This window comes from Mauremys reevesii, linkage group 8, assembly GCF_016161935.1.
Source record: "Mauremys reevesii isolate NIE-2019 linkage group 8, ASM1616193v1, whole genome shotgun sequence".
Lineage (NCBI taxonomy): Eukaryota > Metazoa > Chordata > Testudines > Geoemydidae > Mauremys > Mauremys reevesii.
Window position 1 is genome coordinate 47,455,066 of NC_052630.1, and position 19,702 is coordinate 47,474,767.

Sequence of the window (19,702 nt, forward strand, 5' to 3'; positions counted from 1 at the left end):
TAATATATGGACAGTCATTTTGCTGTGAGAATTTTTTTTACTATATGTATTATATAAAAAAATATTCTCACAGCAAAATACACACACTAAATATTTCCTGCCACACTGTTTAAATAGGATTGTACAGTACTATAGTAAATTAAACAATGAAATTCACACTGCTGTGGCTCATTTGGGTAATGCTGATCGCTAATTTGGCTCCTGAGCCACAGAGGCCTGAGTATCTGTGAGCTAGACCACACTGCCCGAGATGGACAGCGAGCCAGTCTTAGCAAAGGGAAGCAGACTGGACCGCAAGCTCTCAGGGACCATCTTGTTACTCGTCCGTACAGCATCTAACCCAATGGGGTCCTGATCTTTCTCAGGTGCCATCTCAATGAGCAGTAACAGCAGATAAGCGCCTTCCTATCATTAATTCCCAGGGAAAGGCAGAGCCATTGCTTGCTTGCTTGGCTCCCACCCACCAATGAGGAGGAATCAGGGTCACAGAGAGGCAGGATCAGCTGCTCCACACCGCTTTGAAGCTTAAGCCGCCCAGGTGCGCAAATGTTATAGAATGGCCCTGCCAGGCAGAAAGTAAATTCCAGCCAGTTGGGGAAATGCCAAGCTGACTCAGGCCACAGGTTCTGCAAATAGCAATAGGAGACCTTGGGAGGGAAGAGGCCCTGCTCTGTCAGACACTCCAATAGTTCATCCTCCCGGTGGATTGCAGAGGGGAGCCCCCACCCCTTGCACCAGTAGAAGGATGTTTGCTCAGGTATTCGCAGAGTGAGGAAATGAAATATTTGCTACCGAGCTCGGAGACCTTTCAGGCCAACCGCAGGTGCAGAATTCCCCCACCACCTTAGCAGCATCACATGCAATAGACAGCAGCCCCCGTATCTGCCCCACCTTGCAGGGCCCGGTACACACGAGACATCCTGGCTCAGGGAGATGCACTTATCTTTATGCCTCTTTTGAATCTTTACTCTGGCTGTGTTAAAATGGCTCATGTGTTCCAAGAGCACCTACAACTTTGGGTGCCCAGTTTGACACCCCAGTTTTCAGAAGGGGCTGGCCACCTAGCCTCTGCAAATCAGGCCCCCTTCAAAAGGTTTCAAGGTAGGCACCCAAGCAACTTACACACCCAAAATCACCAGCAATTTGAGGCTGACTCATATCCAAAGGAATAAATACTCCACAAGGTGCTCTCCATACATAACGCTTAAGAAACTGCATTACTTCAGTTAATAAGTGTGTAAATCAAGTCACTGCTCCTCAGATTTTTAATTTCCCCAAATCAGCTTCAGCACTTCGGCAACCTCTCCTGACTGGGTTCAACAGCCAGGGATAGCCCATTCATTTGCCGCAAACTCACTTCCCTGTATACTGCAGCTCCCATTCCCTCTGAACTCAGCGGGAATTTGACCCTAGCTCCAAAGATTAGAATTTTAAAGATTTCCGACTATAGAGGGGCTCTTTAATTTAGCAGACAAGAGCATAATACGGATATCATGGTTGGAAGACGATGCCAGACAAATTCAGACTAGAAATAAAGGCCCGATTTCTAAATGGGGGTAATTAAAGATTTATGACAACTTACCAAGGGAGGTAGTAGATTCTTCATCATTTGAAGGCTTTACCAGGACTCGATGTGTCTCTTACGGAGATGCTCTAGCCCAGCCAGAAGTTATGGATTGATGCAATAATTACTGGGTGAAATTCTATGCCGTTTTATACTGGAGATCAGATTCAATGATCAAAATGGACCCCCTTCTGAGCTGAAATATCTAATTTTGTCCAATGACATTTATATCATGATATCCCAAAGTACAATTTAATGCCAAAAAAAACCACGACCACATTAAAAGATCTATAATTCTGCCATCTTAATGTTTTCACAAGTCAGGAACTTCACACTTTAATGCATAACCTTAGCTCTGCCCCTTGTATAGCTCTTGACTGCAGTGAAACTGGTAGATGTCTATCCATGCCATGGCTGGCATGCTCCAACTATTATATCACGTTTAACACGGGGGAGGGATAGCTCAGTGGTTTGAGCATTGGCCTACTAAACCCAGGGTTGTGAGTTCAATCCTTGAGGGGGCCACTTAGGGATCGGGGGAAAAAATTGGTCCTGCTAGTGAAGGCAGGGGGCTGGACTCGATGACCTTTCAAGGTCTCTTCCAGTTCTAGGAGATTGGTATAGCTCCTTTATTACCTTACTGTACTGTCAAATCACTGCAAAAATCAGACCAGGAGCCCACATAAACTGAGTGTGTGTGTGTATATGCATGCACATACATACACACAAAGAGCTTGCATTTTTCAAAGTTTATTCTGAAAGAACAAAAATAAGTGTATCAGATTATTATAGGCAGACAGTCTCCCTCTAAGCTCCAACCTCGCAAAACATTTGATGAGAAGGGGACTACTCACAGCAAATATAATTAAGCACATGCCTATGTCTTTGCAGGATCTGGGACTCAGCCTGGCTACTGGGAATCAGGCAGCAAAGAACAGTGAAGAGACTTAGGAACCAGGTACCGTAGTTTTGAAGGTCACCTTTCATTGCTCATTTTACTAATCAGCATCACTGCAGAATAAGAAATGTTATCTAACAGGAGAGAAACTAGATTTTCTTCTTCTAGTGTCTAAGGCATGCAGTCAGGTAGTTTAGGGCAAATATTTTGGTAGAAGAACCTAGATGTGCAACTGACTAAAAACAGAACCTGAAACTGACCAGCTTAATTTCAGGGTCCATGGTGAGTGGAAAAAACAAACAAAAATCAAGGCATCCTCAGCAATGAGGAAATGCAAATTACATTTTTAATAATTTTTCCAATGTAGCTGACATGAAATGCTGAAAGTAATTATTTTAATGATCATAGTTATTAGTAACACGGGTAGGGATTTTTATTTTATTTAATTATTTATTTTTACTAGCTGATTTTTCCCCTTCTTAAAACAATGGGGAAAAATTGCCCCTTTTGTTTAGAGTGAGCAAAAGACTGTTTTAGGTAAGCTCTTTTCTACAAATAAAAGATTGTTAAAGTTGCATGCATATTTTAGATACCCCCTCAAAATAAACATTGAAGCCTATTATATCCAGCTAGACTGCTTTGGCATTTCCCAAAATACACAAGAGCAATGCACAATGCACTGCACTTCTATGTTGCAGGCATGGGTAGATGGTTTCATCTGTTGGAGACATGGATATACACAGCTCGGTAAAGTAGTGTCCAGCAACTGAGATCTCTGTGCAGCTCCCCCATAAAGCTGCCTGATCCTTTTCTAGTCTAATGTTTGCTGTCAGGAAAACCAACATGTAAAAAAAGAAAGAAAATCTGTGTCAAGTTTTTAAACAATTAAAGTATTGCCGGTGGTCTTCCCCTGTCTCCCCAGCTCTATTCACCAGACCAGAAGAAAGCTATTAAGGGGTGGCAAGACAGGTTAGTGACTGCAGATAGGAAAGATGGGAGGGCATGGAAAAGATGAATATGGGGAAAGATGGGAAGAAGTGACCCAAATTAAAGAGGGGCAGGAATATGGGAACCTCCCACTGAAGAGACTAAAATCCAGGATCTGTTAGTCCCTGCCTCAGAGCACATGGCCAGTCTCTCTGGCAAATGCATCTGAAGAGTTACACACGCAGCTGGGATGTTGCCTGCGAGAGATCCCTGTGACAGACAACGCTGACCAAAGAACTGAACAGAGGAGCCCATTTGCTGGGTTCTGTAACCAAGGCCAGCAGTGGGCTTTTCCCCCCTTCTGCACTCTGATTTAGGCCTAGTCAACACTTAAAATTTAGGATGACATAGCTCTGGAGCTCAGGAGCATGAAAAACCCACATCCCCCAGTGGCAGAGCTCTGCCACTCTCACCCCCGGTGTAGATGCAGCTAGGTCAATAGAAGAATGCTTCCATCAGCCTTAGACAGGTCAACACTCAAAAGTTAAGTTGACCCAGCTACGTCGCTCAGGGGTGTGAAAACTCCACACCCCTGCACAACGTAGTTAAGCTGACCTAGCCCCCGGTGTAGACAGTGCTAGATGAACAGAAGAATTCTTCCTTCAACCTAGCTACCGCCTTGCGGGGAGGAGGATTAACCCCTCCTGTTGCTGTAGCGAGGGTCTACAACCAAGCACTACAGCAGCGCAGCTGCTGCGGAGCCACCATAGGGTTTCAAGTGTAGACGACTCCCTAGCTACTGTCGCTCAGGGTGCTGACTTGTCTACACTTGAAACCCTGCAGCGGCTCCATTGCACTTGCCCTTCTGTTGCACTTCAGTGTAGACACTCGCTACAGCAACGGGAGGAGTTCTTCCATTGGTGGTGTTAATCCACCTCCCAGTGAAAAGCTAACACCCTGGAAAAACCCTACAGCGGCAAGGCATAGACATGGCCTTAGTTTATTTTCAGTTAAAGGATTGCTCCATAAACTTTCTCAGCCCATCACTGCCGAGCAGCATGTGCCACGGGAGTCGTTCATTCATAAAATGGAGATTAGGGTTTCTCTCCCCTCTGAACAACTGTATCCCATAATGCATTGCTGAAGGACTAGCTTCCCACTTCCAGTGCACTGGTCACAATAATACTGTTCTGGCTAAAAAGGAGGGAGAAGGGAACGGTTTATTAGCACAAGAGCAAGTGACTAATTCTTTGGTTAATTGGGGTTTCATTTACAAAAAGTTATTCTTCAATAAATAGCTTCCTAAGTCTCTCATCAACTCTCCGTCTCAGGAGATAACGTCTCCAATCTCCCTGTGCCTGTATGCTTCCCACTCTGTTATCGGCCAGAGAACTGAACGCTTTAAATGTATTCAGCATCTTCACACTACTGCTTTCTGTCATTTATACCTATACTGCCCACTGTCTCGTGTTACTTAACTGTGCGAAGCAGTTGGGGCCAGAACGCCTGCGAGAGAGGCTGTGCAGAACACAGCCTGATCGGGCTGCTTTTCCAATCGTTATTTTCATACAGGAAAGCCTCTGCTCAGAGCCAAAAGGAAGGAATTTACACAGAAACCCAGTGATCCGCCGAGTAGCCCTTCTATTGATTGCGGAGGGGAAGTGACCGAAGGCATGGCGCTGTGGCCGCGGCATTTTCAACAGCTAGAGGGTGAGCATGCCCACACCCTGCGCTCTTGGCTGGGGCTTTTAGGAACTACACTAATGAATCATCTAAAGTGCTGTAAATAACGTATTTTACTGTAGCTTACTGAACAGACTGCTATATTATTGTGCCTCCTAAAAGCTCCATTGTGCTAGGCACTGTATATTTTACAGATGAAGGCCCAGAAGTCACAATGGGCAGAGTGGGGTACTCAACTCACTGCACTGCTTTGAGCACAGGACCACCCTTCTTCTGCAAAGGCGGGCAGGCGAGAAATGTAAATCTCACCCACAGTGGGCACAGTGCACCCTCTCCAGCACATAGACTGTGCTGCAGATGGCACCAGGCTTTCTAACACCCCCAGCTACTACACCACCAACGGAAGAAAAAAATAATGATGTGAACTTCAGAAACACGTCTCAGCAGAGGAGCTCTAAATCCCTGACCAACATTCATGACTGCAGCTTCCCAGCAGCTCTGGGAGGCAGGGAGGTGGTATTCCCACTTTAAAGATCAGGAGAAGTTAAGCAACATGACCAAGGCCATGCTGGAAGCCCATGGCAGAGGCAAAGAAAGAACCCAGATTTCCAAAATCCCAGCTTTAGCCACTAGTCCCTGACTCATCAGGTAGGAGAAGCAGATGATATGATCTGGTAGATCTTTCCTCTCATCCCTCATCATCTCAATGTAACCAAACCTGCAAAATTACAAAGGTATAAAGGAATACCTCACGGTTTTCCCTACGAAGTGCTGTGTAAAATAATGACCCTAGAGAGGGGGAAAAAAACAACCTAGCTGTGAAATATAGTTCTCTCTATAGTTGTTGTGATGGACGATCACTCGTTACCAAGTATGATCATCTTCCATGGGAATTATGGGTCCTCGGGTGGCTAAGAAGGCCAATCCTTGAACCACAAATTCTATTACAATGAGGGCAGATGTTTTCAGGCTCAGCAGGAGGCTGTTGACCATGACTGAAGACCAGTCTCTCCTTCCTCCTGTGCCTCTTGTCCTCTTCAGCTTGTTGGTGAACAAGTTCAAAATGCAGGGGACCATCATGTAGGACTTCACTCCATTTTAAGCGATCCTGGGCAAGTGTCTCCCAGGTATCAATGTCAATGTTACATTTTTTTAGGCTGTCCTTCAGCAAGTCCTTACAACGCTTCCGTTGTCCACCCACATTACGGTACCCTTCTTTCAGCTGAGAGAACAGGACCTGTTTTGGGAGGTGATGGTCTGGCATCCAGACAATGTGACCAGTCCAGCGCAATTGCTGACGGATGATCATTGCCTCGATACTGGTGGTATTTTCCTCTTCCAGAACACTAATATTGGCATGCCTCTCCTCCCACTGGATCTTCAGAATCTTATGAAGGCAGCATTGATGGTGCCTCTCAAGGACTCTCTATATTTATATCTTACATTTTCTCTATTGCTCAATTTTTGTTACTATTCCCCTCAAAAAACAGATATTGTATCTGCAGACTACAAGCCCAATTACAGCCCTAATACTTATATAGCTTCTCCAACATGCTTTAGAAACATTCTCCCCATGATGCTGAAACATGCCCCACGAGGCAGCTAAATATTAGCCCAAATTTACTGGTGGGGAAACTGAGGCAGAGAGCAGTTGCAACCTACATTATCTAAAGTGACTAGCAAGTCTAGATGCCCATCCTGAGATAGCTGGAAGGGGCCCCATTTGCAGTGGGCAGATGCTCAGCACTTTTTGAAAACCCTTTCGGTGTCTCAAGTGGGGCACCCCCCCCAAAAAAAATCACTAGTCACTTTAGAAAATTTGGGCCTAAAAGATTTTCCTCATGGCCACAGAGGGAGTCAGAGTCAGGAGCTGGGATTAAAGCATGGTAGCTGGAAACTCCCAAGTCCTTGTTCAGATCACAAGATGCAAAAACTATTCCTCTAACAAAAGTCTTCTCCAAAATGTTTCAGAAACATCAATAGAGGTTTGGATGAACAGGGCTCAGGGAGCAGAAGGAGTTGAGAAAACAGCTCACACCTGGTGGGGAACGGAATATATCCAGGTGAGAGGGATCTTTGATCAAATGTTACGCACACGCACACACGCACACTGTTCCTGGCGATATTTTGCCTGAATCAATTAACTAAGCATGAACCACTCAGTCTCCAAGGCATCTAGTCCACGGGTGATGGCAGGCAGTCTCTGGAATGAATGCTGCCGAGCCAACTCCACAAGTTTGGGAAGCTGCACCGGACTAATCCGCCAGGAATCACACCTCATCCCAATGCATCTTCCGATCCATCCACCCAATCCGAAGCACCCCGATGCCACCTGACACGCACAGGAGAGATTTAAGACTGATCAAAGCCTATCCCCAAGCGAGACAGAGCCGGCCAGGGGACTCGCCTCACATCGGGCCGCCTCACACTGAGCTAAACACTAGTTAAACAAGGCCATCAGACTGCATCAATTCAGCTCCCTCTGGATAACGCAGGGGGGAGCACCTCCATCCCTGTAGCTACTGGCAAGTTTATTTGGCATCATGGCCACAAAAAAATCCCTATCACCCTACAGCGCTCCTGATGTCCCCCTCATTGCTGGCTGGAGTCAGTCGCAGGCCATCAGCTCCCACCTCCTTTCACACTGCCTCGCCAATTCTGATTACGCTAATTTCGTCTGCTCTGTTCTAACCGCCCCGTTACAAGGGAGAAGCAGGGCCGGGGAACCTTTATACAGACCCCCAACCTCCCCGTCCCTCCTCTCGGCAGTAGAGAAAGTACAATTAAAACTAAAGCTTTCGGACATTTCAGCTGCATGGGAGGGACCCACACCTGAGCGGAGAGCTGCATTTGTCATCCCCACTAGGTAGGTCCCCTCAATAGATACCATATATCTGTCTTCAGTCCCAGTCTGGGCTGCTGCTTTATACCCCAGCCTCATTCACACCCCACACCCTGTCGTGCCCCCAACTTTTCCCTTCCAAAGGTGCACGTGGTCTCCAAGTAAGTCAACACTCCCTCCACCCCCCTGAATACCTCTTTCCTTCTGGGCAGTTGTTATTTCCTTCATTCCTAGTTTTCTTCCTTTCCCTCTAAAGATGCTAGGTTTCTGGAACTAATTGAATCAAGAGTCCTGCACGGGCTTTTGCGGCCAGCATCTGGCAACTTTCAGGGGCCTACACCAAGCTGCATTTGTTGGGGTAGAAAAGTCAAAAGCTCCACCACTCTTCCCTCCCCCCACCCACCACTGGTTGTATATTCTTAAACCAACCTCGAGGCACATGCCAACCGTGGATCCAACGCAAGGTCGCCAGGAGAACAGTGCACAGCTCAAAAGGGCAGCTAAAGGCATTTGAACAGCAGCCGCTTTAAACAAAACAAAAAAAAAGCAGCACAATTCTAAATGCTGCTTTGCTTCGGAGGGGAGCCGCGGAGCGCTGGAACCAAGGCTGGGATTTGCAGAGGAGCCTGAAGGAGTTAGGACCCTGATTCCGCTGTGGGGAAGTCAACAGGAGTGGAAGCAGGATCAGGCCCTAAGTACACAACTGCCACTGAAATTCTAATGCGGGTGTTTAATGCTCCTTGGGCTTCTCTGCTGACTCCCAGCTTAAGGGAAGAACAGGAAACCAAAGGCAGAGTTTTAAAGTGACGCATAAAGATCAAAAAGCAGAGCCGAAAAAAAGCTGCCCCATGCTACCCTATAAAGGGCAGACAGGGCCTTGGTTTGACCATTCTCTCACAGATACGATGCACCCCAGGAAACATTCACTGACATACAACACATGCTTGGCCCTCCTTTTTTTCCTCCAGCTTTAAAGAACGAAATGAAAGGGGGGGAGGGGGAGAAAAGAAAAGAAACCTCATAACGTAATTGCTATATTAAAAAGAAATGGCAGGCAAGAATAATAAGGGAGGTGTCAGAAGTGAAATACAGTAGCAGACATTAAAAAAAGACTACAGTTCTGTGATGGGGGTGTTAATTGAACACAGAGAAAGGCAGAGAGCTAGAGAGAACAAAGGGGTGCTAAGAAAAAAAAAATAAATAAAATATTCTACCTCCTCCAAAAGAGCTGATTTGAGTTAACTTTTGTGAAGATAATACATAGGGGAAGGGTGGCTAAGAAGTGCCTTATGTAACTACTATGTTCAAAATTTAAAAACAAAAACAAAAAAAACCCCAAAAACAAACCAACCAAAGCCACTATCAACAACAATTGCACAGCTAATCATTGCTGTCTATAAATATTCCACTTAATACATTTCATCTGTTGGGGGTGTATTAATTTTCCTTTTATACCTGAATTACTTTGACACGCAGAAGGGAAAAATAAAATTGAGAAATTAAAAAAAATAAATAAAAGTCAGGGTCTTGTTAAATAGAATATGTTTCACATTCCCACATCCACGGAAGAAGCAAAAAAGTGAATATCCCTTCTAATGTTTAAGGAGGAGCAATCGGATTAAATGATCATAGATCCTGCATTCACCTTCTCTCTCTTCTCCATTCCCCATTAAACGAGATGGGAGTTGAAAAAGGCTCACAGCTGAAATAGACGCTGCTGCATTTTGACAGCAGATATTTTCCAGTTTGCTATCCAAGGACCGCACGTCTGCGTTTGCCTTGCCTGATTCCTCTACTTAGCAATTCTGCTCAGGCAGAGAATCATCTTTAAAAACACAAACAGGAACCCCCACCCCCTGCAAACTTTTCATAATTGCCAGAGCAAATTTTTTTTTTATTTAAAATTTCTATTGACTGGGAAATCAATTGCATTTGAGACAATGATGGCTTCTATTTTATTCCAAAAAGCCAATTAGCCATTTGAAGCTAGTCCTACCAATTAGCCCCCAACGAAGCAACCAAAAAAAGAATTAGCAGAGACTAATCATGTGTACATTTAAGCAACAATTTTTCCTGCATTAACCTCAAATCAAATCTCTCCACTTACTACTTTTTAAAAGACATCACCCTGAAATAGACAAAAGAAACTAACGGATTCCAGCAAACAAGCTTAAAAAAAAAAAAAAGCATGCCTATAAATTCTTTAAAATAATTAAAGAGTCAGCTTGCAAAAGGGGACTCGAGCCAGTAAAGACGACCTCTTTTTCTAACAACTTCATGGACACTTTGGGTTCGCTCAGACTATGTTAACGCTATGAAATATTAGCCGGAATGTTGCGGGAGTTGGTGGTAAAGTCTCCACCAGGCTCTGGAGTCACTTAAATCAAGCTGTTTGAAAACGAATCCCCGTAACGCTTGAGATGGGATGAGTGGAACACACACACACACGCTCGCACACTCGCCCCACGAGAACCACAAGCCACTCGAGTAGCCAGGATTTTATCCGACAATGGATTCCTCCCCGTTGACTCCACATCAGAAATTCAGATGTGGGGAGGAAATCTAACTTAGCCCAACTTTCACCTTTGCACACCTGCATCTCGGATTTCACTAGGCCTGCGTGTTCCTTTTGGATGAGACTCATCTTCGGAAGACCACGGCTACTCAGCTCTAGAATTTGGTCCAAGAAAATAATAATAAAGATACCACCTGCACCCTTCTTAGTTTCAAGTGTGATGGATTTTTCTTTTCTTCCCCCCCCTCCCATTTATAAAGCAAATTATTCTCCATACACATATAGCTGAGTTGATAAAAATTCATTCCAAATGCCATCCTAATTTACCTCTTTGGGGGGGTTATTCTGTTTAACACAGCAGCCTCCCGTCTAGCAATCCAGCCAGAATGATTAAAGGGAGACCGTACCAATCCACACCTGCTCTTTGTTTGCACTGTCACACTTTGACCTAATGTCTCTCTAGATTTTAATTAGGGGATCGGAATTAACACACCCACTCATTATGGACACTCAAATGCTCCCACCTCGCTCTGATTCCCTATAGCCCAACAGCTTCTCCAAATATTGGAGCGGATGGGAGTGTGGGTTGTTGTTTTTCCCCCGCTGTATTTCCAGTTGCTCTAATTCAAAAAGAATCATCCCCTACAACTTCACGACTGCTTTGATTTCAAACCAGGGCAGATATTGATTAGAAACTGGGCCAACCACCAACATTTTATAGACAACATTGTCGACAACACAAATAAGAGGAAGAGAGAGACCGGTCTTTTTCTTGGCTAACAGAAAATAAAAGGAGAGGAAGAAAAGGCACTTGCAGGATTTCCAAGGCATCTCTGATATTTATATATACAGGGTCCATTACATTATAGGAACCATATACAGGCTCCACTATATTATAGGAAATATATAATAAACAGCTTCTCAAGAAGGTCAAGCACTGGCAATGCAGCCCTAAGGACTTCAGAGAGTTGAATGCCACTGCTAGGTGCTTTGTCTAGGTTACAAGCTGCTCAAACAACATTTAACAAAGGGCCTCCTTAGTCATATTATATATATTACAAGAGTCAAGTAACCACATTTTCAATCAGCTGCTAACACGATGAGGCTTTATATATATATATATATATAAATAAATAAAATTTAAACAGACACAGATTCAGGTTTCCGAAAGCTGCTCTCCCCCACCATGTGTAACTATCAATGTATATCAACTGGGCGTGCAATCATATTTATTGTCACTTCCATTCATGTCATGCCCTTGCTTATATAGTTTAGATATGAATTATTGACTGTTACAGTCCTGCTGGTAAAAGGGGAGGGAAAAAAAAAAGTCAAGTAGTTCGCAGCGTGCTAAAAAAGAAGCAGTTGGATCAGGCTGCCTATATGCAGTTCATTTTTCTGGGAGGCGTAAGCAAGGATTTTACCCATTCGGAGAGAGGAAAAATAAAATTAAAAATTGCAAAATATAAAATAAATACATGGCAGCGGATGTTGCTAAATGTCCTTCTCTGAGCATCTGTTGGTTAAGATCACCCTTGATTGATGACTGCTATTTTTTAATTGTTGCTTTTAAAATTTAAATGCCCCCCTGGGATGTGTTATAAGTGTGTTAGTGCATGGTAGGAGGTCTGGAAAAGTGGGAACCAGCAGAATGAGTGTTGTGATGTCATTACCACCCTTACAGGAAAACACCCCCTGCCATAAAACAACAGTACCCTAAAGTAATCAACAATCAAATAGATAGGCTTCCAGTAAAGGTATTTGACAACTTTCTCTGTGTTATCTGGCGTCAGTGACTGGCAGATACACAAAGATTTTAACTTTATTTAAAATAAAATAAAATAAACTTTATAAGTGTATTTTTATTCTTTTTATCCTTATTTAAGAGAGAAAGTGAAAACACCTTCTTAGGGGGTTGTTTTGGGTTTTTTTTAAATCCATTTCCGAACAGTTTTCATAGCAGAGCAATATTTTAAAAATGTAACAAGAGAGACAACATATTAAAAGCAGCAAAGGTTGCATGCGTGAAGATTAATTAATATTTTCTCCTCTTCGATAGATACCCTACTATGCAATGTTAATATTCCATTTTTCCCTTTGAAATAATATTAAAAAATAAGAACTTTTGAGGAGAGGGAAATACCCTTAAAGCGGAAAAACAAAATTGGCACAAACCCCATAAGATCATCAGAATCCCCATTCCTACCTGTTTTTTCTTTGATTTCACACAAGACGTTAAAAAGGGCCGGCTTCATTCTGTGGCAGTTTAAAGCATGTTTCCTGCAAGAAAGAAGCAAGGTTAGGGTGCCATGGCAGCTCAAGACAACTTTCAAAATTGAAATTGGCTGGTATGTGCAAAAGGAATGGGAAAAATACAAATAAATACCTATAAACACAGTATACATTTTGGCCAAAACTGCACAGGAAGCCACCATGCAATAACTTTTAGGACTTTAACTGATGATCTTTCATTCTTGAGGGGCTACCCGCTAATGCAGATAACATAAATTAGGCCAATTTAGGAATTACTTGAAAATGGCATTTGCTACTAAGTGGCATTCGCAATCTAGCAGCCCTAGCCAGGCAATTAACAGCCAAAGCCAGGAACATGTGGAAGACATGGAATACACAGCACTGAGATCTGTCTCCCTCCCTCTCACCCCGTCCTCACACTCCCCTCCTTTCTATTTAATACACCCATGTGTTCCAATTCATCCTGCAGATGCCCCTCAATATTTGAAAGGTGCACCAATTGGAACTGTCAATTTCTCGCATTTCAGGACCCAAGTTAAAGAGAATGGAAATGCACTGCCAGGGGCAAACACACACATCTGGGCACAGAAATTCATTTTTTCATGTTTACATTATGCTTCTTGTGTACACACTGCCTGCTTGCTGATGTTAAGATTCAATTATTGACAATTAAGACACTACACTCATTTAAAAAAAACAAACAAAAAAAAACACACAACCTTCTGCTTGGTGGATTTTTTTTAAATTTTCTTTTCTTTTTGGGCAGCAGGGATTGGTTATTGTTTTTGAGGGAGGCAGGAGAGTTGCTTGTTTAATTGGCTGGTTGCCTTTAAAACCCATCAGGTGCCCACTTAAGCAAAGAAACAAATGTAATTTTTTTTGCCATCTAATCACTTTGCAAAGGGCTTGGTTGTATAAAGGACTGTTCCAATCAGGCATCAATTATGGGAATGTTGTTTACCAACTGAAACGATATATAAAGGCGGTGGGAATATCTGGCAAACATTCACTATTATTTTCCTCACCACCACGCTGCCTTATGGTAAAAGATTGGTGTATGAAGTCTCTCAAAGGCATAGCCCAGAAAAGCCACACTGTCACCTTAGCAGAGAACTCAAATGATCACAGCCATTTGTATATAAACAACGCGTATGTGCTTCACACACACAGACACTATTAGCAATGTACATCTTTAAAGAAACTTCATAAAAAACTAATATGGGATGCATGCAGGACTGAAAACCAGGCAGCGCTGAAAAATACAATCCGTTTCACAGCCAAAGAGAAAGTCCTGTAAGGAAGTAGCTGTGGGTAGCCCAGCAAGGCAAAACATGGAGCATCATCCAGGTCTCAAAGTTCTGTTTGTTTTTAATTTGATTGAATGTAAATTACACATGCAGGAAAATACTGACACACACATAATTCCTGTAACTTTCAGGATAAAGATTCCCCCCCCCCCCTTCCCCAGCTCTGTCTGGGCATGAAATGGGAAATTTCTTCATCCTAAAAGCTAGCAAGCTCTGCTTCTACAACAATCAGCCCAATAACAAAGTATCCTATGATACTGGGGTTTTAAGGCTAAGAAGACAGAGAGACCAAATATAATAGCATATCCTCACCCCTTTGGAAGTAGATCCAAGCTAGTTTATTGGGATCTACGTTTTTCCATGAACAATGTACTCTAGCAATCTGTTCCATTGTGGAACATATGTGCCAGCGAGAACTATACCACACCTAAAAGCTTTTCTTCAGATAATAAAATTCTAATATATACCAGACAATTTTGGCAACTTTATATTAAAAAAATAACCGTGCCTTCATTTTTTTAAGTTTGGCTAGAGCGTCTCAAAGCTGTCTATTGAGCTTGCATGCGGTGAAGTCGAATATGTTCCAGTTAGCAGATTTTTACTGCTTTTTTTCTTTTTAATATCCCATCATAAAAAAATCTGTGCACATCTGCCCCAACCATAAAATGTAGCCTTAGCAAAAAGCGCATTATTTTAAAAGGTGTCCAAAGATGATACACCACTTGGTGCATTTTCTATGGAATTCAAAGCAGGCTACTGTGTTTTTAAAATTGTCTGCTATAAAATGAAATACTACTACACAAATGCTGAAGAAGAATCAGCTGCCATCCCCAAATCCTATTCCAAAAATGTACATAATCCACACATGGTTCCAATAACACATAATGTGGGGGGTGAAGGGGAGAAGAGAGAGTGTAGTTTTTGTACATATAGGTGGATTAGACAGGAAACCCACAGGAAACTGGCCCAAGTTTTTTTTGTTTTTGTTTTTTAAATCCCCTCACCCCAAACAAGAATTTGAGTACGACTTTTTCAATGAATAAAAGCAAATATCCACCCCCACCCTTCATGAAAAGGCCTGCTTTTTAAAATCCCACGGAAAAGCTTTTCTAAAAGGGCTGATAACTGGCGACAAAGAAAGTGATTTGTTTTTACACACACACACACACACAACACCACAAAAGAGCAAGGAATCTATTTTTTAGAAATCCTAACCGTCCCAAGCCACGGGCAAGAAAGGCGGGATGAAAGGAAGGAAAATCAAATAATTTCGCAATAAAGTCTAGCTTGGGACTTTCTCCTCCTGGGATACCACCCAGCAAGATGATGTTCAAAACTTAGCCCTCCTGTCCTGTTCGACTCCAGGCGCCATGGAAGTGAGGAAGGCCGGCTTGAGATCAGAGAGCAGTTTCAAATAGATACAGACAGACAGACAGATATAATGTAACTATATCATATCACCAAATATATGTATATACTTGCGATCAACATTTCTCCTGCGGCTCTGGTTCCTTCCCTTCCCCGACCTAGCTGATATTCAAAGCAGAGAAAGCACAATGAAGAAACCCAGCACTATGCAAGAAGGAAGAGAAGATTTCCACCACCACCACCCCTCCCAATCTCACCTGGCTTGTGCCTCATCCAAACTCTGATCTGTGATGGTCATGATCTGCTGTAAAATGTCTCCAATGTCTTGTTTCCTGCCTCCCTCGCCCTCTGTCCCTCCTGCTCCATCCTGCATGTGTTGGGACAGGCCGGGATGTCCTGCCATCCCCACCCCAGCATGGGAATGCATCAACCTGGGTTGATCGTCCATCGCCCAAGCTAGCAGCAGCAGCAGTCCCTTTTCTCCTTCCTTCCTTCCTTCTCCCTCCTGCTCCTTCGGCGCGCCTCCTAGGGAGCAACCAGGCTTTTTATCCTTCACGCTGGCTCCAAATCCTTCTTCTCGGGAGGAGGAAATTTTAAAAAAAAGGCAAAACGAGAAAAGGGGGAGGGGGATCCCGTTGCTTCTGGGAGGGAGGAAAAGGGACTCGGGGGCTGGGTGGGGGGGGAGGGGGAAGAGGACGACTCCAAAAAGCAAGAAAAATAAACCTCCTTGCCACTTGGGGGGGGGGTCAGAGCTGGATTCTGGCTGCTTTCTTAGTCCCGGGCTCCTTTTGCAATCGCAGAAATGAGCTATCAGCCTTTAAATCTGCCTCTTAATCCTCTTGCAAATAGGCATTGATCTGGGGAAGGCAGGGGCGAAGGAAGGTTGCAAGGCAAACTTTCCCCCACCCCCCTCCAGCCACTGCCAGAGCGATCTCAAAGGGGGTGGGCTGCTTTGCTTTCTTTCTTTTTTCCTCTCCCCTTCTTCTTGCAAAAGCCAGAGCTCTGCCCCCACCCCAGCAGCAGCAAAGCAAGCAAAATATCCTCCCTTTCCTCTCTGTCTCTGCAAACTCCAGCAGCCCCCTCTGTCTCCTGCTTTTGTTTAGCTCAGGCTCAGGACTCCTGAAACTGACACAGAAAAAAGCCACAGGAGGAGAGAGCCAAGCTGCCCACCCCTCTGCCTTGATTGGCCATCTGGGAAGAGCCCGAGCTCCTCCCACCCCTTCCTCAGACACATACACTCACATCCCCACCCCACCCCCCCAGCTTCCTGTCAATCACCGGGTTCAGAGGTGGGCTGTGCCCTGCTTCCATCCGAAGTCTCCAGTCCTTAAAGGTGCAAGGGGGTCTTTGCAAAAGAAAGTGCACTTGGCCTGTTTCCCCCCCCAACCCCCGCCCTGATGTGCTTGCTCTTCCTAGGGGAGGGGAAGGCTCCCAACCCGGCCACCCTGCAGCCCTGGGAAAAGAAACAAAAGGAGGTTTATTGCAAACATGCCAACCTACCACTGGTTTACTTGCTTGCACGGCCTTGCGAAAGCATTATTTGCACGCTGGGTAGCAGGGAGGTGCCAGCTGTGATTTAGGAAAAGGGCCTGGTTTGCTCAGCAGGCTGGGAAGCCCTCCACCTTCAGAATGAGGAGTTAGGCCCCAAGAAACCCTGGGGCTGGGTGGAAAACACAGGATTTTTTTTACAAAACAAAATAAATAAACACCAGGTTATTTAATTCCCCTGAAGTTTCTGAGCATTTAGGTTACAGCTGGGTCACGTTCTCAGCCTTTCCTCCACAATCATGAAGGCTAGAAGTTTTTTTTAAATGAACTCCTTGTCTAATCCACTGACTCCAGGAGTTGGGGCTTTAAGACATACACCAAATACTATAAGAGGTGGCAGTGCTGGCTCTGGGTGACAATTTTGCAATAGGAGAGTTCAGTTAAATGAGTGCTTGCCTTTCTTCCCAAGTGCCAGAGGGGTTCTGTGCAGCAAAGGACGTTATGGAATGATTTACAGAGCACCATCAGCGCTGGCCCTTCCTTGTACAATTAGAGCTATATATAGTGCCCGCCCCCAAGGAGCTTACAAAGCAGAGCCCTGTCTGCTTCAAGAACTCAATCTCTTTAAACTGCCTTTGTGGGATTAAGTGAAGTGAACCGGGGCACCACTACCTTGAAAATGATATTTTGTCTGGAAATATTATGGTGGCCTAAGTATAAGTAACTCCTGTTTCACAGCTAGTAAGCGTGATGTTTCCCTCAAAGAGACAGTGACCGATTCCCCCTCCCCCTGAGCAGTGGTAGGGGTCTGGCACCGAGGCACCTGAATGAAAAGCAGCCAACGTGTGCATCCACTGCCACAAGATCTGTGACTGCCCACAGATGAAACACACACTTGTCTGGAGCTACCCCACCTCCCGCATAATAGCAGGAGCTGGCAGCATGAGCAGACAGAGAAGTAGAGGGGCTCAGCAGTGCCTACCCATGGCCAGGCAGAGTCACTGCAAGGGGATACCAGCTGCCTGCCTCGGACTCAGCTGGGTGCCTGAGCATGCAGCAGGTGTGAACATCACAAGGCACCTGATGTGGCAGGTGTGCCTAATGTGGGTACAACTGAAAGAGATTGTCAGGTCTCTGTGCCTGGCCTGCAGGGCGGCTGTGCTGCTGCCCGACCCTGGGGGGGTGTACGTCCCCAGTTTGCCAGGAGAGCCATATTGCTGGCACGCATCACACAGGTCTTTGGCCTTGTTCTGCCCAGGTGTTCCTGTCCCTGGCTGGTCAGTTGTAATCCCTGTCTCATGCACTGCTCCACATGGAGCTCATGTGCAAGCTCTGCCCCAGGGCCCGTAGGGGGATATTCAGCAGTAACACAGCACCAGCGCAGCTGCTGGTTCTGAGTCTGGGGCCATGATGTTGCCATCTATTCCCAGGACCACTGCAAAGAGCTTGGGAGGAACAGGAGCTAGATGGCAGCCAGGGGTACACCTTTCTGCAGGGAGCCCCCATCAATCTCTGCATCCCTTTAGGACTGAGACTAGGGTAGGTGACAAATGATCCTTGTTCTTCTCTCTCCAGAGCCCTGCACAGACCTGGGGAGTAGGGTTACCAACTTTCTAATTCCAGAAAACGGAACACGCTTGCCCTGCCCATTCCTGCCCACTGCCCCGCCCCTTCCCCGAGGCCCCACCCCTGCCTGAGCCTGCCCCCACTCACTCCATTCCCCCTCTCTCCATCGCTTGCTCTCCTCCACCCTCGCTCACGTGCTCATTTTCACTGCAAGGCCCAAACAGACATATTGATTGTTTTGACAGCTGTATTATGCTAAGTTCAGGTTTTATTTGTTGCAGGACACTAGAGCTGGCAGCAAAATAGTCAAAAAGGGTAATTTAAAGAAATGAAATTTCACAAAGGTTTTTATGATTCTTTCCCTCCCCATTTCCCATTTTTCATAACCAGCTCCATGTTTTTTAATCACTAAAGTTATTGTAATTTTATGTGTAGAATCAGGACCACACATTATCACAGCTGCAGTGGGTACATTAAAAGCCCACTCCCAAAGCCCGAGTACAAATCCATAGAACACAACCACAGAACTGCACACCTGTCCAGATACCTATAGAAATAAATCTGTAGAACCCGACTCCCACACCTACATGCAGATACACACGTGTATTCATGTGTACGCATCTAGCATGCACTAACACACATACTTCCACATTATTTATTATTATAATTGTTGTTTAGTGCCTAGAAACCCCGACTAAGAGCAGGGCTCCAGGGTGGTAGGTGCTGGACATACACATAAAAAGAGAGTCTGCAATGAAGAGTTTAAAATGTAACTAGACAAAGGTGGGAGAAATGTCTGATCCATTGGCTCTTCTGCAATTACTAGTCAACATTCACCGTTTAAGAAATAATACATTTCTTTTAGAGTTCCCTTCTCTTTTAAAAACTTGTTATGAAAGGAATATACACATATTTTGTGTCATCAATTTTTTGTGTGCAAACCAGCAAAAGGAATAAAAGTCAAAGAGAGAGGCTGCAAATTTTATTCACACAGATATACACACATGCTGCAATACACACACACACCACCACACACACACACACACACATCACGCATGCACATGCATGCACACACACACACTTCACTTTTTTCACACTTTTTTTTTTCAGGGCACACCAGGCTGGGCTGGGGAGGGGGAAGGGAGGGGAGGGAGGAGGGGAAGGGGGGAGGGGGGGGGGATGGAGGAGAGAGGCAAGGAAAAGAAAGAGGGGGAGGGAGGGGAGGGAGGGGGGGGGAAGGAGGGGAGGAGAGGAGAGGAGGGGGGGGGGGGGGGGGGGGGGGGGGGGGGAG

The 19,702-nt window shown here is 44.9% G+C and overlaps 1 protein-coding gene across 4 annotated transcripts in view; it reads right to left on the minus strand.

Annotated features, from left to right (window-relative positions):
* The window catches only part of PBX1 (PBX homeobox 1), a 240,528-nt gene extending 223,977 nt beyond the window's left edge, over window positions 1-16,551 (minus strand). For all 4 annotated transcript variants that reach the window (XM_039484087.1, XM_039484088.1, XM_039484089.1 and 1 more), the window contains exons 1-2: window positions 15,615-16,551; window positions 12,636-12,709 (exon numbers count right to left, since the gene is read on the minus strand). In XM_039484087.1, the coding sequence (XP_039340021.1) occupies window positions 12,636-12,709; window positions 15,615-15,805 (265 nt within the window). In that variant the 5' untranslated portion in view covers window positions 15,806-16,551. The remainder of the gene's footprint in view (window positions 1-12,635; window positions 12,710-15,614) is intronic.
* Between the last annotated feature and the right edge of the window lie 3,151 nt (window positions 16,552-19,702).